The sequence below is a fragment of the Macaca fascicularis genome, chromosome 6 (assembly GCF_037993035.2).
Source record: "Macaca fascicularis isolate 582-1 chromosome 6, T2T-MFA8v1.1".
Taxonomy (NCBI): domain Eukaryota; kingdom Metazoa; phylum Chordata; class Mammalia; order Primates; family Cercopithecidae; genus Macaca; species Macaca fascicularis.
In genome coordinates this window covers 83,021,527-83,039,081 of record NC_088380.1, presented here as the reverse complement: position 1 = coordinate 83,039,081, position 17,555 = coordinate 83,021,527, and the positions used below count along the sequence as shown (strand labels likewise).

Here is a 17,555-nt window from a genome sequence, read left to right as displayed (position 1 = left end):
GTATCCAAAGGTTCCCCGCGTAAAGTCTCTCCTGCCCCAATCCCCTTGGCCAGTCAACAATTGTTAACAGTGTGTTCTGAATCTAACCAGAGACGGTCTATGCGTAGGCAAACACAGGTCAGTATAGATTTTTCTTTGGCTTTTTGATATCTTGCTTTTTACGGTTATCAATACATCTTGGAGATTTTCCATATCAGCACACACCGACTTGCCTTGTTCCTTTTAATGGCTGCATAGTTTTCCATCCTGTCAATATTCTACACTATCGTTAAACAGTCTGTTCGTTAACATTTAAATGGTTTTTGGTTGTTTATTACTGCAAATAACGTGCATGTGAAAATTCTTTTGCATCTATCTTTGAGTACATATGGGAGTCGGTAGCACCAGTTTTTAAAGGTGAACTTGTTAGGGAAAGGGTTACATGCATCTGAAAGATCGAAAGACAGCAACACATACTCCAAATGGGTGGCAAGAGTTTGCATGCGGCACACCAGTGTGTGTCTGTTTCCCACATCTTCCCTAGTTCCCAGAATAGCCCATTTTGTTATCTTTGCTAAATCTGATAGGTAAAAATGGCATGTCCTTGTTTTGATTGGTCTGTATTTAAACATGAGCAATGCTGAGCATCTTTCGACTTCTTACTTTTGCAGATTATTCCTGGCTGCCAGGTAAGGCTTGTTTACCAGCATCACTCAACATTATGAGTTGATTCGAATTTTATTTTATGTCCTATGACCTGAAATTCTGGAATCAGAAGACCTGCTTTTGAGTTCCATCTATCCATCCAACACATATTTACTGGGTGTTATGATGTGCTAGGTTTGTCTCCAGTGCTGGAGACAATAGCCACCAACTCACAGTTCCTGCGCCATCCGTTACACAGAATGTGACCTTACACTTCTGAGGTTCAGTTTCCTCCTCTATAAAATGAGGATACTAATTTTGCTCTATGTAACTCACAGGATTGCTGTGAATATTAAATAAGAGAATGCATGTGAAAGTGCTTTGAAAATTGTAAAGCATCACAAAAATATTTATAATAATCTTGTTTTTAATCCAATGCAAAATAAAATGGAAATTTAACAAACAAGTTAATCTGTTTAAAACTGACTAGATAAATAAGATACAAATTTCAAGACTATCCAAAAAATTCATATTTTGGCTGGGTGTGGTGGCTCATGCCTATAATCTCAGCACTTTGGGAAGCTGAGGTGGGCAGACTACTTGAGGCCAGGAGTTCGAGACTAGCCTGATCAACATGGTGAAACCCTGTCTCTAATAAAAATGCAAAAATTAGCTGGGCGTCATGGTGTGCACCTGTAGTCCCAGCTGCTTGGGAGCCTGAGGCGGGAGAATCGCTTGAACCTGGGAGGCGGAGACTGCAGGGAGAGCCGAGATTGCACCACTGCACTCCAGCCTGGGTGACAGGGATTCCATCTCACAAACAAAAACAAAAACACCCAAAATTTGAGTTATTTCAATTGCATATTCTTTATATACCCAATTTCAAACTATCAAAAAAATGTTTTATTTTGGAAAGCAGTTGAACAAGCACAAATTCAGGTTGTGCTTGTCATTTCTAATATAGGAGATAACTGACCTGGTTTTTTTGCGTGGCTCCTAACTTTTATTTCAGATACCTTTATGACCATCCTCGACTACATTCAGAAGGATTTTAAGATAGTTATCCACATAATCAAAAACACTATACCTAGCCTGAAACCTGTTATGGCATGCTGGGCAGAGGAAATACTATCTATTTGATAATGCTTTATCATATGTTGCCAGACAGAACCTTCACAGCTCCATTTTGTCAATGAGAAAACTTTGTGTAGATTTCTCTAAAATAGCTATTCAATTGGACTGGGGACTCAAACCCAGGTTTCCCGATCTTAAGTTCTCTTTTGTTGTTGTTGTTTCAACTGACCACCATCCTGAAAGAAATAATTCTTTCTTTTGAACACACAAAAAAGAACCTTTAAGATTATTATTTTTGTCACCACTATAATGGTTTCAACTAAAGTACAAGATATGCCCAGTCTATTTAAAAATGGATTTCTGTCCAAAGTAGTTGGGTCATATGTACATTTTTTTTTTCTTATACAACACACAAAGAGACATTAACAGTCATCTAAAAACTGGTGAAACAAAAGTACTGAAACACATTGTGGCACCAGGAAATAAGGACATGCTCTAAGAATTATGGAGCCATGTCAAAAGCATACAGGAGTCAACTTAAAGAACTTGATGGCCAAATCTAGGACAATTTGGTATTAAAATAAATGATGACTAGTAATGAATTGGAAACCACTGAAAACAATAAATATCCATAAATTCGTATTAATATAAACAACCAACCAACAAGCAAGGGTGAAAGAAAAGCACTTCCTTACAGTAGGATGCCATCTATTAAATATAATAGGAATGATGCAGTTAGGAAATAATCAATAGATGTTAAAGCCACTCAGTAAAAGTTTGATAAGGACCAGGATATTTACATGGTCTCAAAGTAAAATTTCACATTATTACTTATACAAAGGAAAAATTGGTAGCTTTACTGGATAAATCCAACAGATACCACCTTAAGCAAGTCATCAGATAGAAATAACACCAATATCAGGACAAACCAACATCATACACTTCCTAATCGTATACACTGGGAAGGAGTCCACATCAATTTCATGTTGTTTTTGTCAAAAATACATCATGAGGAAACACCAGACAAACTCACAGTAAGAACTGTTCTACAAAATAACTGGCTAGTACTCTTTGAAAATGTCAAGGTGATAAAACACAAAGGAAGTATTAGGAACTGTTCTAAATTAAAGGGGATTAAAGAGACAGAATCCTGGATTTCATCCCTGACTGGAAAAAACTAGCTATAAATACATTACTGGGATAATTGATTAAATTTAAATATGGACTATAGATTAGATAATAGTATATCAATGTTAAATTTCTTGACTTTGAGAACTGTACTGTCGTTATGTAAGAGAATGTCCTTTTTCTTACAAAACTAGCACAAGAATATTTAGAAGTAACTGGGTATGATACCTACAATTTACTCTAAAATGTGTACACACATAGAATATACATATTATAACACACATATATGTATAGTCACGTGCCTTATAATGATGTTTTGGTCAATGATGGACCACATATACAATAGTGGTCCCATGAGATTATAATGGAGCTGAAAAATTCCTATCACCTGGTGATGTCATAGCTGTCATAATGTCATATGCAACACATTGCTCACATGTTTGTAGTGATGCTGGTTAAACAAACCTACTGTGCTGCCGGTCACATAAAGGTATAACACATGCAATTACGTACAGTGCATAATGCTTGACAAGATAATAAATGACTGTGCTACTGGTTTATGTATTTACTACACTATACTTTAAATCATTATTTTAGAGCATACTCCTTCTGCTTATAAAATAAAAAGTTAACAGTAAAATCAGCTCAGACAGGTCCTTCAGGAGGTATTCCTGAAGAAGGCATTGTTATCATAAGAGATGACAGCTCTGGCCAGGCATGGTGGCTCATACCTGTAATCCCAGCACCCTGGGAATTCGAGGCTGGAGGATCACTTGAGGTCAGGAGTTCAAGACCAGCCTGGCCAACATGGTGAAACCTCACCTCTACTAAAAGCACAAAACTTAGCTGGGTGTGGTGGTACGCACCTGTGATCCCAGCTACGTGGGAGGCTGAGGTAGGAGAATTGCTTGAACCCGATAGGTGGAGGTTGCAGTGAGCCAAGATCGAGCCACTATACTCCAGGCTGGGCAAAACAGTGAGACTCTGTCTTGGAAAAAAAAAAAAAAAAGTTTGAAAAGTTAAAAAAAATATAAATATATTTTAATAGAAAAAAGGTTCCAGAATAAGGATATAAAGAAAATATTTCTATATAGCTGTAGAATGCATTTGCATTTAAACTGTGTTATTACAAAAGTCAAAAAAATTTAAAAGTTTATAAAATAACAAAGTTACAGTAAGCTGTTAATTTATTATTGAAAAAAGAAAAATATATTTAAAAATAAACTTAGGGTAGCCTAAATGTACAGTGTTGATAAAGTCTACAGTAGTATACAGTAATGTCCTAGGCCTTCACATTCACTCACCTCTCACTCAGACTCATCTAGAGCAACTTCCAGTCCTACAAGCTTGATTCATGGTAAAGTACCCTAGACAGGTGTACCGTTTTAAATCTTTTTTTTTTTTTTTTTTTGAGACAGGGCCTCACTCCGTCTCCTACGTTTGAGTGTAGTGGCACAGTCATGGCTCACTGCAGCCTCAACCTCTTGGGCTTAAGCAGTCCTCTTACCTCGGCCTCCTAAGTAGCTGGGACTAAATGCATGTGCCACCACGCCTGGATAATTTTTGTATTTTTTATAGAGACGGGGCTTCGTTATGTTGCCCAGGGTTGTCTTGAACTCCTGGGCTCAAGCAATCTTCCCACCTTGGCCTCCCAAAGTGCTGGGATTACAGGTGTGAGTCACCGAACCTGACCTGTTCTCTAGATTCTTTGAAGAAAAAAAAAAAAAAAAAAAAAAGCTGCTTGTTCATTTCTTTGGCTATAGTAGCTACAATGGACCAGAATCATTATATGGAATGGGGCTCAAATACCCCTCCCCCAACCAGGTTGCCTAAGTCACAGTTTAGATGCTCCAAATTATTAAATCAGTATCATGCAAATCTCAGTCAGTGGGTGTTAAGTACTAGAGAAACAGGTAAGGGAAAGTGCATCAGTCAGGCCAGAACTAGAGCTGCCATAGCCGAATAAAGTTCCCATTTAACTTTACCTCTTCCAGAGAGGAAAAACCACCCTCATCTGCAGAAACGCAATGGAAAGACAGAGCAGAAACAGTGATAATTGGAGGTGGCTGTGTTGGTGTGAGTCTGGCTTATCACCTGGCCAAAGCAGGGATGAAGGATGTGGTCCTGCTGGAGAAATCAGAGCTCACGGCTGGATCTACCTGGCATGCAGTAAGAAAAGCACCCCAAACTGTCTGAAGCGTGGAATTGTGCATGAGTATAGTCCATTTCCTTCCCATTCACAACTCCCAACTGTGAGTTCTTAGAGTGTGTTCCCTTTCAATAGCGTTGGAAGTGCAGTTGTAGTTTAACTGGTGTACTTGCAGATGACAACCAATATTTATGATGTCTTTATCTTGATCATATGGCTTCTGGATTCAAATCCCGGCCTTGCAATTTTCTACCCTTGTGACTTTTGGCAAGTTACGTAAGTTTCCATTTTCTGGTGTCTTAATAGGAATATTAATAGTACTTACCTAAAAGGATTGTGATGAAGATTGAGTTAACGTGTAAAATTATTAAACACAAGGTATTGAATAATAAATGTTAGCTTTATATGGAAGGATACTGTCTGAGTGAGCCTGGATATGGGCCCAAGATCTTTACCTACACTTCCCTCACCTGCATTTGGTGGTCCTTTTATTTATTTATGGTTTTATTTATTTTTATTTTTATGTTTTTTGAGATGAAGTCTCGCTCTGTTCCCAGGCTGGAGTGAAGTGGTGCGATCTCAGCTCACTGCAACGTCTGTCTCCCAGGTTCAAGCGATTCTATTGCCTCAGCCTCCCGAGTAGCTGGGACTACAAGCGCACACCACCATGACCAGCAAATTTTTGTATTTTTAGTAGAGACGGGGTTTCACCATGTTGGTCAGGCTGGTCTCGATCTCTTGACCTCGTGATCTGCCTGCCTCGGCCTCCCAAAGTGCTGGGATTGCAGGTGTGAACCACCACACCCGGCCTTATAATTTTATGCTGTGAGATGATAGTGTGCCCCCCTGAGGACTTGACTATGAGGACTGCAAAAGTGTGGCACAGCTTTTGTGTTACATAAGATACAAGGCCAAGTCAGTCTTGTATTCTTCATGGCATGCATAATTGTTCTAGGGCTGCAGTGTAATTGACTAGGCTTACCTGGAAAGCTGCTCAAGTATATGAAGGGATTGACACTGCTGTCATATTGCCAAACCAGGGATTTCTGACATCAGCTCAGGATGGGAGAGGAAGTTTTTATGACTGCTGGTGCAGTTTTTTTTGGGCAGCATTAGCCCCTGCTCATCATCCCGTTTCATCATTAGCTGTCCTCAGCTGAGAAGAGGTAACAAGAGGGAACCCTGCTTTGAGGGTTTTTTGACATCTAGCATGTGCTCAAAGTATACGGTAGAGAGTCCAGCGTGAAAAGGGTTGCCTGCTTCCAGCGCAATCTGGGGGAGGGTGCTGCCCAGACTCAAAAGCCCAAAGACCTTGCCTTTGTGGAGCTCACATTCTGGTGGGGCAGACAGAAAACACACCCGTCAATGCTACAGAGTAATCACCATGAACAAAAAGTAAAATACAATCAAGGATGCAAAATAATGGAGGAGGAGAAGAAGGAGGTGCTAGGGAGGATGTTTCAAAGAGGTGACCTGCCAGCAGAGACTGGGGATCAGTGAGCCAGGGGGCCATGAGGCTATTCAGGAAAGAGCATTTAGGCAGGTAAATGTAGGCAAGTGGAAATATCCTTTGAGGGAGGGCTTACACCCTCTCACCACTTCTGAATTGTTACTGAGGGCATACACTTTAATGTTTGAATGACTTATTTGCTCACTTATACACTGATTTAATGTGGCCTGCATTTGATTTTATTACTATTATTATTATCATTATTTTTTGAGACAGGGTCTTTCTCTGTTGCCCAGGCTGGAGTGCAGTGGTGCAATCATAGCTCACCATAAGCACAAACTCCTGGGCTCAAGCGATCCTCCCCGGTAGCTAGGATTATATAGGTGCGCACTACCATGCCCAGCTATTTCCTTAATTTTTTTTAGAAATGGGAGTCTCACTATGTTGCCCAGGCTGGTCTTGAACTCCTGGCCTCAAATGATCCTCCAGCCTCAGCCTCCCAAGACTTTAGAATTACAGGCATGAGCCATCACACCTGGCCTGGCCTGCATTTTAGAAGAGGTTACAGGATTCCTTAAAATTTTGTTTCTTAGATGTCCCATAAATAAAAAGCAACATACCCTTAATCTAAAAGTTAACTACGCAAAATATTTTTTTCTTAAACACAAAGATACCAAAGTGAGTGGGGAAAGGCATTATCCTGCTTTGCATACAGGGTATTAGGCTATGGTTTACAAAATGAGGATCCACGCAGTGTGAGTTCAAGGCGGAATCAGGCATCAGAAGCCAGGTTATTTGGCCCCCATGGAATAAAAGAGACTTGTCCTAGGAAGTTGATTCTAGGGGTTTTTTTGCAAGTCAAAGATGCCTCCCTTTGAACAGCAGTATGAAGAAATCCAATGTATTAGGTGTTTTTTTTTTTTTTTTTTTTTTTTTTGAGACAGAGTTTCACTCTGTCACCCAGGCTGGAGTGCACTGGTGTGATCATGACTCAATGCAGTCTCAACCTACGGGACTCAAGCAATGCTCCCACATCAGCACCTGTAGCTGGGACCACAGGTGTGCACCACCACACTTTGCTAATTTAAAAAATTTTTTGTAGCGATGAGGTCTCCCTACATTGTCCAGGCTGGTCTCAAACTCCTGGGCTCAAGCAATCCTCCCACTTTAGCCTCTGAAAGTGAAGTGCTGGAATTATAGGCTTGAGCCACTGAGCCTGGTCATATTCAGAATTTTTTTTTTTTTTTTTTTTTTTTAGACAGTCTTGCTCTGTTGCCAGGCTGGAGTACAATGGTGTGATCTCAGCTCACGGCAACCTCTGCCTCCCAGGTTCAAGAGATTCTCCTGCCTTGGCCTCCCGAGTAGCTGGGACTACAGGTGCGCACCACCATACCCAGTTAACTTTTGTATTTTTAGCAGAGACCAAGTTTTAGCATGTTGGCCAGGATGGTCTCAATCTCTTGACCTTATGATCTGCCCTCCTCGGCCTCCCAAAGTGCTGGGATTACAGGCGTGAGCCACCGCGCCCGGCTGATACTAGGAATTTTTAACACAGATATATTTGTGGAGTAGATCTGAGAATAAGGAAGGTTGCAGAGCCAGCTAACAGGGGCAGGCTATAAAAATAAAGACAGTTTTCCTGAAGCATGATACGTGCTCCATGAGAGAAGTGACTGAAGAGTGTGGGAATTAAATGCTTGGAGAGGAAAGTACAGCCTGCAAAGTGAATCTTCTAAATGGAATCACAAAACCATAAGGTTTTAACAAGACTGCTTTGTCAGCTCATGATACACCTAATAGTACAGAGCATTTCATGTGGATGCAGGGAAACGAGAGGATGGAGTAAGAAGGAGGTTTGGAGCTCGGGATCCCCAGGAGGGGCTGCCCCTCGGGATGGCACCAAAGTAGATGTTTGGAGAGCTGAGGACTCAAGATTCAGGATGAACCATTTGGGGTGTAGGAGGCAACATAAGAACTTTCCATTTGTTTTTGTCTGCAAATATAAGAAAGAAGTTAAGCTTTACTGATATTTATAAATAGCCCTCACATTTGACGTGGACGATGTGTTGCATATGATTTCAAGGTTGACTACGCGAGAGGTTGGCACTTCCTGGTGGGAGTGTCCTCATTCTTTCTCTTGTCTTCCGTGTACCATGACATAGTGCAGATTTCATGCTCTAGGATATCACCGCTGGGATTAGCTTTATAGAAACAGGGCTTTAAATAATATAATGTGTCATGAAAGGGAGAGGGGTGAACTTTAGAGTGTTGTATTACATAGAGGTTTGCTGGTTATCCACTAGCAGTAGCTAAAAGAGTTGTGAATGCAAATGGCTGCCAGTCATTTCTACATAGCAGATTATATATTTAAAAAATAGTGCAGCCTGTCCCTTCACAGAAAAAGTGATGCTTTGAGTAAGTGAGAAACAATTGCCTTTTGCAAAATAGTCCTGTTGGGAAGAGAGCATTTTGAAAAGGGATGTTTGGAAATGTTGGTATTGTTATTAGGTTTTCTGCCCCAAAATGATATGTATCACATAGAAAAACTCTCATATATGTGAGAAATACATTTTTAGCCCATTTCAAATTTTTTCTAAATGAGGAGTTTCAATAGGATTTGTTCCTATTTACTTAAAATACAAAAAATGCGATACCTTCCAACTAGTTTGTAACAACTGGCAGACACGAGAACATGAAATGTCATAGTCAGATGTGAAGAGAAACCTTCATATGAGTGTTGACTGAGGCAGAGGAAGGGGTGTCAGGATGCAGAGACCCAACCAGTCGTGCCCTTCTCTCACTTGGGTCTGTGCATCACTGAGCGGTGTCTTCTGCAGCTATACAGCCGTTAAAAGCAGTCTCAAAATAATATAAAGCCAGAACCAGGCCTTCACATTGCTGTCTTACAAATGTTAATGTAGCACAGATATTCTAATAATGACATGTGTTAATCACATAGCTCTCGCTATAATGTTCTTAATAAGCTTCATATGCAAAAGCTTTTCTACACAATATATAAAATAAAAAAGTGTTTTGAGTACTTCACTTATTCTAAGTTGTTTTTTGTGTTTATGATCTCTATTGATATTTAGTATCACATGTAAGGAAAGAAACACACGTATTTTAGTGGTTATGTTCAAAATTTTGTACTGGGTGTAAATGTATGAGTGAAAGATTTGGAGCCACTGGAATATAGGTTGGTTTGACATCGGTCACTGGACTTTTTGAGGTAGTTGAGGCTCCTGAGAGAGGAGGAGGGTTGTTAAAGAGATAGGGGAAGCACCAGTTAGCATCCATTATGCTATCCATTATTTAGCATCCAGTGGTGAATTTTCTAACTCCATCATTCCTTTTATACTAATTAATTGTCAGTCTAAGGAAGAGCTTTACATTCCCTTCTACTTATTTATTTATCTCAACGAAGATTTATAAATTCTTAATTTATTTAAAGAGTTGTATTCTTAATGATTACATCTCTGTTTCTTCCCTTCCTTATCTTCCCCACCAACTGCAATCACTTTTTCCAAACGATAGCTAAACTCCTTTCCTATGACGTCCGTGACCTTTCTAGCATCTTCTCTTTCCTGAGTTTCACAGCTACTATGTGTCTGGGACTCAATCATTTACCCGTGATTTAATTGTTTCATGTATGAAACTTTCATAACTTCAATCAGACTATAAAATCCTGAGTGATAAGAATAATGTTTTCTCCTTCTTTCAGACTTCTCATTTAATATGTCCTTGTTGAAGTCACAGAAGAGAAAAACATTGTGCCATTTTCATATTCAAGTCTGGCACTTAAATTAAAAGATACCATGTGTGATGTTACTTTCAAATAATTTAAATAGAAGCACTAATATGGGCAGCCCCAAATTTTAAACAGATTTTAAAAGCCAATATATAAAAGAAAGGGTATAAAAATTAAATAATTTTTATGTCTGAGTGAGAAAATTGAGTCCATATCTTATTTCTGACTATCGCAGCAGCAAGGAAAAGAGGGTAGTGTGAATTGTTTAGTAGAACTGGGTATACTGTTGCAGTAAGGGAGACTAACTTTTCCTTGACAACGAATTTCTAAAAGAATTTGTTACCTACACCAAGTACATTGGGCTAAATGTCTTCAGTAAGAGTTTTTGAAAAATGAACCAATGTGACCTTTTCAAGTGAGAGAGAATTAACTTAAAATTTCTGGAGTGAGGGAGAAGAGGATTGTGTCGTGTAGATAGATAATTTTCCAGTGGTCTAGCTTAACCTAGGTATGAAGCTTAGAGGATCTTGAGGAGTGGATGGTGATCGGTACCCTAGGCTAGTGCTTGTGATGACCAGATTTCTCAACTGACAATATATATTGCCAGTTTTCTATAGGGCATATATATAGGACATATGTTGAAGACAAATTGGGGGTCACCAGCAGATACCTGAAGGCCTGGGATTCTCTATTATTGAACCAGGAAAGTTTGCATGCACACTGGATACCAACATGTTAAAGCAGCAGGGCATGTTTGGCCATGAAGTTTAAGAGCTTGGCTTACAGATGCATTGTAATGGAATCCCTTCTCTGCTTCCACATGGAGCTGTGCTACTGGATGACCTGTAAGCTGGGCCAGGATTTTTCTAAAATATATGTATATATATCAGCCATGGGTATGTCCAGATGCTTGAACAAGTACTGGATGGAAGCCCCAGGATTTTGGTTATAAAGGATGATTGACAAACTTCAATGGAGTATTTGAGTGCAGGAGGATCAGATGCTCACCACTACCATAGAAGTACCTTATCAATACTCATAAGTAGATTTTACTGTGAACAGATTGTGTTCTGATGAGCTTTCCAGAATAAATTAGCTGCCCAGTGAGGCTCCAGACACTCGAGAGAAACTGCTTCATATAATTGCTTAGAATTCTTTGTCTGGATTCCACATTACATGTGCCAGATTTGAGAAAAGGGGGTTTTAGTGTAGTTAATGTTTAGATATTTTTTTTTCTGAGAATAATCAATCAATATTTATTCAACAAAGATTTTCAGTGTACCACCTATGTGCTCATCAAACAGGTTAAGCTTTGACAAAAGTCTATTCACCTATTCATCAGGCTCTAGTGATAAGGAATTTTCTAGTTCTTAAATTTTACAATTTCAGGAAAGGGCCAGGAGGGCTGATTTAAGGGAAGGGTGGAGGCTGGGTCAAAGAAGATCCTATGCTAGTCCATGGTCCTTCTGCGTAAGGGAACACACACATGGTTTTCCGGCTTGAGTCCACATTGTATGCCATTCCCACATTACTTTTTTTGTTGTTGTTTTTTGAGACAGAGTCTCACTCTGTCACCCAGGCTGGAGTGTAATGGCGTGATCTTGGCTCACTGCAACCTCTGCCTCCCAGGTTCAAGCAATGCTCCTGCCTCAGCCTCCCAAGTAGCTGGGATTGCAGGCACGCACCACCATGCCTGGCTAATTTTTTGTATTTTTAGTAGAGATGGGGTTTCTCCATGTTGGCCAGGCTGGTCTTGAGCTCCTGACCTCAGGTAATCCACCCACCTCAGCCTCCCAAAGTGCTGGGATTACAGGCGTGAGCCACTGCACCTGGCCTCCCCAATACTTTTATTGATTGATTGATTGATTGATTGATTGAGATGGAGTTTCGCTCCTTTGCCCAGGCTGGAGTGCAGTGGCATGATCTTGGCTCACTGCAACCTCTGCCTTTTAGTTTCAAGCAATTCTGCTGCCTCAGCCTCCTGAGTAGCTGGGATTATAGGCGCCCGTCACCATGCACAACTAATTTTTGTATTTTTAATAGAGATGGGGTTTCACCATGTTGGCCAGGCTGGTCTCAAACTCCTGACCTCGTGATCTGCCCATCTTGGCCTCCCAACATACTTTTCTATATAGTCATATATAGGACTATATAGCATATAGCCCTAAACCTTCCATCTAAATCATCCCATTTCTGAATCTCTGTACAATGCTATCCATATTAACTTTTAGGGACTTAACATGTATGTTTGTTGGCTGGCTCTCACCTTACTCATGTAGTTCACATTGCTTCTTAAAACCTGTCATGAGTCTTATGCTCTGGTGTGCTCAAACTGGTGCTGATGTGTTCTCATTCCAAAGGACTGGCTGGTGCTTCTCAATTTCTTTCCAGCATTAAATTATTGCTTAACACATAAACTGTCAACATTTTGAGAATGTTAATTTTTTTCGGTATTTCTTTTCCTCTCTGCTTTTAAGGCAGGTTTAACAACTTACTTTCATCCTGGAATAAACTTGAAGAAAATACATTATGATAGCATCAAACTTTATGAGAAACTGGAAGAAGAAACTGGGCAGGTAAAGGCATTTAACTTGAAACTGTCTGTTATGTCGGCCTCTCAGAAACATGTAAGATTTCTGAAGGATTTTGATGCATCATTGTGTATGACTGTGTGAAGTGCCTGATGTAGTAGAGGAATATGATGAGAGCTTAAGGCAAGAACCTCTAGAGTTTGCTTTAAAATCAACTTAATTTCTCAAAGTATATTATTCATGTCATGAACCATTCTTTATTTTTTTAAATGAAGAAAGAATAAAAAGCAGCTTTCAAATGTATCTTTAGCTAGTTATTATATCTAGAAACTAAGAAATCAGAGTCTTTCAGCAATTGCATTGCAAAGGATCTGACAATGGAATGTACCAGATTGTTGCATGCCTTTGAACAGTACTTCATTAAAAGCTCCTCACTCATGTTTATCCCTTCTCATATTTGCTCATACTCAAAATAAAATGGCAGGCAAAATAATATCCATAGGCTAAGACTGAGTTCTGCTCAAATTTTCCATGTCACTTCCCTTGCCTAAACCATCCAGTGGCTCCCCATAGTCTACCGGACAAAGCCAAAGGATTAGCATGGCCTTAGGAACATGACCTTTGTCAACTGACCTCTGCCTGCTGTCCCAACAGTTTCTTTTGCCACTCTTCCCTCTGCTTATCTGCTTCAGCTACTCTCAATAACATATAGTTTTGGAATGCGCTGAGCTCTCTCAAATCACTGCTTTTTGTTTGTGTTGTGTTTTGTTCTGTTTTCTGCTGCTTCCTCTGAAACAACATTCCCCCTGGCCCCATCTTCAGCATTCACCTTCCCCAGGGTAACCCCCTTTGAGAAGCCTTGCTTGACTTTTCCTGCCTGTTAGGCAGGTCAAAGCTGGAGGTCCCATCTCTTGGTTCTCAGAGCAGTTGTGCACACTTCTCTTATAACTTGAATCTCTCTCTATTGTAATTATTGATTTACTTGTTGATCCTCCCAAAAGTAACTTGAGGGCAAGGGCTATATCTTTTATCTCTGTAACTGAGTGCTTGGCAAACTGAAGGACTTTAATAAATGTTAAATGAATGTTTAATTCAATTCAGACAATCTAAGCATTGTAACATTTTGATTCTATGTAATCTCTCCTTAATTTTTTTTGTCTTTCCTTTTTCATACAGTTTTTTTTCACTCTGTACATTAATACTCGTTCCATGCTACTATGATTTTGCATTTAGCTGTCTGTCTTCAACTGTGGGGTGTAAATGCCACTTAGGCAGAGTCTTTACCTTTCTTGTTCACTCTGACATCTGTGGGGCTTAGAATGGTGCCTGGCACCAAAGAGGCACTTAGTAAATATGGTAATTGCTGAATAAGTGTCTTTTAATAAGATGCAAATATTTTAATAGTTATTTCTTTTGCTTATAATAAATCTTTTTGTACAGTTGCATTTTTATTATACTGGAGCAGAACCATGTTTGAGTACCAAATAATGACTCATTTGTATGTTTTTATTGGAATTATTGTCACAGGTGGTGGGATTCCATCAGCCAGGTAGTATCAGACTTGCTACCACCCCTGTAAGGGTAGATGAATTTAAATATCAAATGACTCGGACTGGCTGGCATGCAACAGAACAGTATATCATTGAACCTGAAAAAATTCAAGAGATGTTCCCTTTACTCAACATGAATAAGGTATTTATCTTAAAGGCATTTTTACCATTTGTTGACTTAAGTAAAAATTAGAAAAAGTTATTAAGAAGTTAACTAAAAACAGAAAACTTTGTATACACATTTTAAATGTGGCAAAATCATGTGATTAATTTTGGAATTTGGGTAATTTACAAGGTGGGCTGTTATATACAGTAAATGATATATAAAAAGGTAATGATAAATCTTGTTTTTCACCTATGACAATTGATTAAACATTTTCAATACCTTTCCATTATTGTGTTCCCTAGATCTAAGGGTTTCCATACACAAATCTTCTGTTTGAGAACACAGGGAGAATGATAACCTGATATGATAAATGTCTAGAAAGACTGTGGTATTAAAATGTTTTAAAAATCAAATTAAGAAATGCCATGGTACATTGCTTTACAAATATCACCTAGCTTATAGCTGTACTCTCCTTACAGACTCTGTGCCAGGTACGGATCTAGATTTATACCACATTTGCCTGAGATAATCTACTTGACATGAAATTTAGTGTTTTTTCCTACTGGGTAATAATTCCTTTTGAATAATGATAACAATGACTGACACTTACTATAGCACATATTTATGTACCAGTTAGTATGCTAAGTCCTTACATGCATAATTTCATGTAATCATCACAATAATAGTATGAGGCAGGCCAGATGCCATGGCTCACTCCTTCTATCCCAGCATGTGGGAAGGCCAAGGTGGGGGGATTGCTTGAGGCCAGGAGTTCAAGGTCAGCCTAGGCAACATACAGAGACCTTGTTTCTACAAACACACACACACACAATTAGCTGACTGTGGGGTAGTAGGACTCCATCTGTAGTCCTAACTACTTGGGAGGCTGAGGCAAGAGGATCTCTTGAGCCTAGGAGTTTGAGGTTATAGTGAGCTATGATTACATTACTGTACTCCAGCCTAGGGAATGAAGTGACAGCATGTCTCTAAAATTTAAAAAATAAAAATTAAAAAATTATATCTATATCTGTGTTATGTGGTATATATTATTGTTAAACAAGAAATTTTAGCTTAGACAGTTTACATAGTGAACCCAAGCTCATTCACTGGAAAGAGCTGGAGTGGAGATTTGAACCCAGGCTCTCTGACTCCCTTGCATTATACATACTGCCCAAGTGTATCAGATGGGGCTGTTGGGGAAACACATGCTTATTTCCCTGCTGGTGACCACTGCAGTGGTTCCAATCTCTGAAGGTTCATATCATTGACCTGGGCACTAGGGTTGTTTGCCTTTGCGAGTCTTCACAGGCTGCTGGCACTCCCTTGTCTGTAATTGTGTGTGATACCAGTGTGATGGCAGATTGGTGTTGCACTGCATTGTCTGCATTGAAATTTTACCTCCACTACCAGTAAGGATATACTTATATTTGTTTATATGTCAATCTTGAATGCTTTGCTGGAACTCCTCACTATCATGAATTTTTCTCAAAGGCATTCATTAAGCAATGGGAATATGTGTGAAGGGTATTCTCTGCATCTGGGAGAGGGTACCAAACCAAATGGATGTGGGATCACTACAATGAGGTCATATCCATTATAAAACACCTGTGTGACATTTGGAAGTCTTTAGAAATGTGAATTCCCTTAAAATAGAAAGTCCCTTGCGCAAGACCTATAATAAATGAAAGGATTGAATTCATAATCAAAAACTTCCCACAAAGAAAACCCCAGGCCTGGATGACTTCACTAGTTAATTTTACCAGATATTTAGAGAAGACTTAATACCAATCTCTCTCAACCTCCTCCAAAATAGAAGAAAAGTGAATGCCTCTCAACTCATTCTATGAGACCAGTATTGTCCTGATAACAAAATCAGACAAATGCATCCCCCCAAAAAGAAAGACTGGTATCCATTTTGAACATAGATACAAAAATCGTCAACAAAATACTAGCAAACTGAATTCAGCAACATATAAAACAGATTATACAGTATGACTAAATGGAATGTATTCCAGGAATGCAGGGTTGGTTTAACATCTAAAAATTAATCAATGGAACAATACCACATTAATAGAATAAAGGACAAACTACACAATTATGTCAATAGATACAGAAAAGACATTTGACAAAAGCTTCTTGCTTGTATTTGGTGCTCAGCCAATTTTTGTTGAATAGATGAGACCTATATTTAATATTTCACTGATCATTCTATGAACCTATTCCATCTGAGTTTCATTCTTCTTTGTTCTCCCCACAGTACCTTGTCTGAAGGCCTAAAACAAAGTAGATATTCAGTAATTAATTGCTGAATTATTGAATCGAACATAAATTTCCTGACACCAGATATATTATTTAACATGTAATTTATTAACAGTATTAAACAATTAAATATAAATTATAATTGATATATCAATTGGAATTAGATTTGGCTTCAAATGTCAGAAACCAAAATAAGGTGTAAACAAGAAAGAGGTTTATTTCTCTTTCTTTTCAGCAGTCCAGGACTTGAATGGTGGCTTTTTCATGAAGTCTTCAGGGACTCAGTTACTTTCCAGATCAAGAAACAATTTTAATGTCCAGTTTTACTAAACATTTGCTAGCAGGATATATTTTTTACTGAGTAATAAGTATATATTTGTTTGTATATTGACTCTGCTATGATTGATTTAGGTTTTAGCTGGATTGTATAATCCTGGAGATGGTCACATTGATCCTTATTCTCTAACTATGGCCCTGGCTGCTGGGGCTAGGAAATATGGTGCCCTTTTAAAATATCCTGCACCAGTAACTTCTCTGAAAGCCAGGTCAGATGGAACATGGGACGTTGAAACACCACAGGGGTCTATGAGAGCAAATAGAATTGTGAATGCTGCAGGTAAGCATATCCTTTTTTTTGAAATTTCTGTTTTTTTAAGTGCCAAAGAAAGAAGATATTTAGCCATAATGTTGCATACTATGGATGTTGTCATGAAGCACTGTGATGCTCCCAAATTAAACATTTTGTCTGTTTCTAAGTGACAAAGCCCTCCCTCCATCACTTTGCTCTTGGTGGATGCGCTAACACTCTGTCCTTGGTTATCCATAAAAAGTTGCTTATTTCCTCCATTCTGCATTTTATTTTGCTCCAGATTGTGTTTTTCCAAATTATGCTGCTTTTTCCTTCCTGTGTTCACTGTTTCTGTATATGAATAACCA

General features: G+C 39.0%; 1 protein-coding gene across 6 annotated transcripts in view; it reads left to right on the top strand.

Moving 5' to 3' along the window:
* DMGDH (dimethylglycine dehydrogenase) overlaps positions 1-17,555 on the top strand; it is a 71,194-nt gene that overhangs the window by 904 nt on the left and 52,735 nt on the right. For 2 of the 6 annotated variants that reach the window (XM_073993675.1, XM_005557238.5), the window contains exons 2-5: positions 4,821-4,995; positions 12,651-12,749; positions 14,232-14,396; positions 17,031-17,235. In XM_073993675.1, the coding sequence (XP_073849776.1) occupies positions 4,936-4,995; positions 12,651-12,749; positions 14,232-14,396; positions 17,031-17,235 (529 nt within the window). In that variant the 5' untranslated portion in view covers positions 4,821-4,935. Of the gene's footprint in view, positions 1-90; positions 118-4,820; positions 5,079-12,650; positions 12,750-14,231; positions 14,397-17,030; positions 17,236-17,555 lie in introns of all 6 variants that reach the window. The other 4 variants (XM_065546402.2, XM_065546401.2, XM_065546399.2 and 1 more) reach the window with 3 other exon arrangements.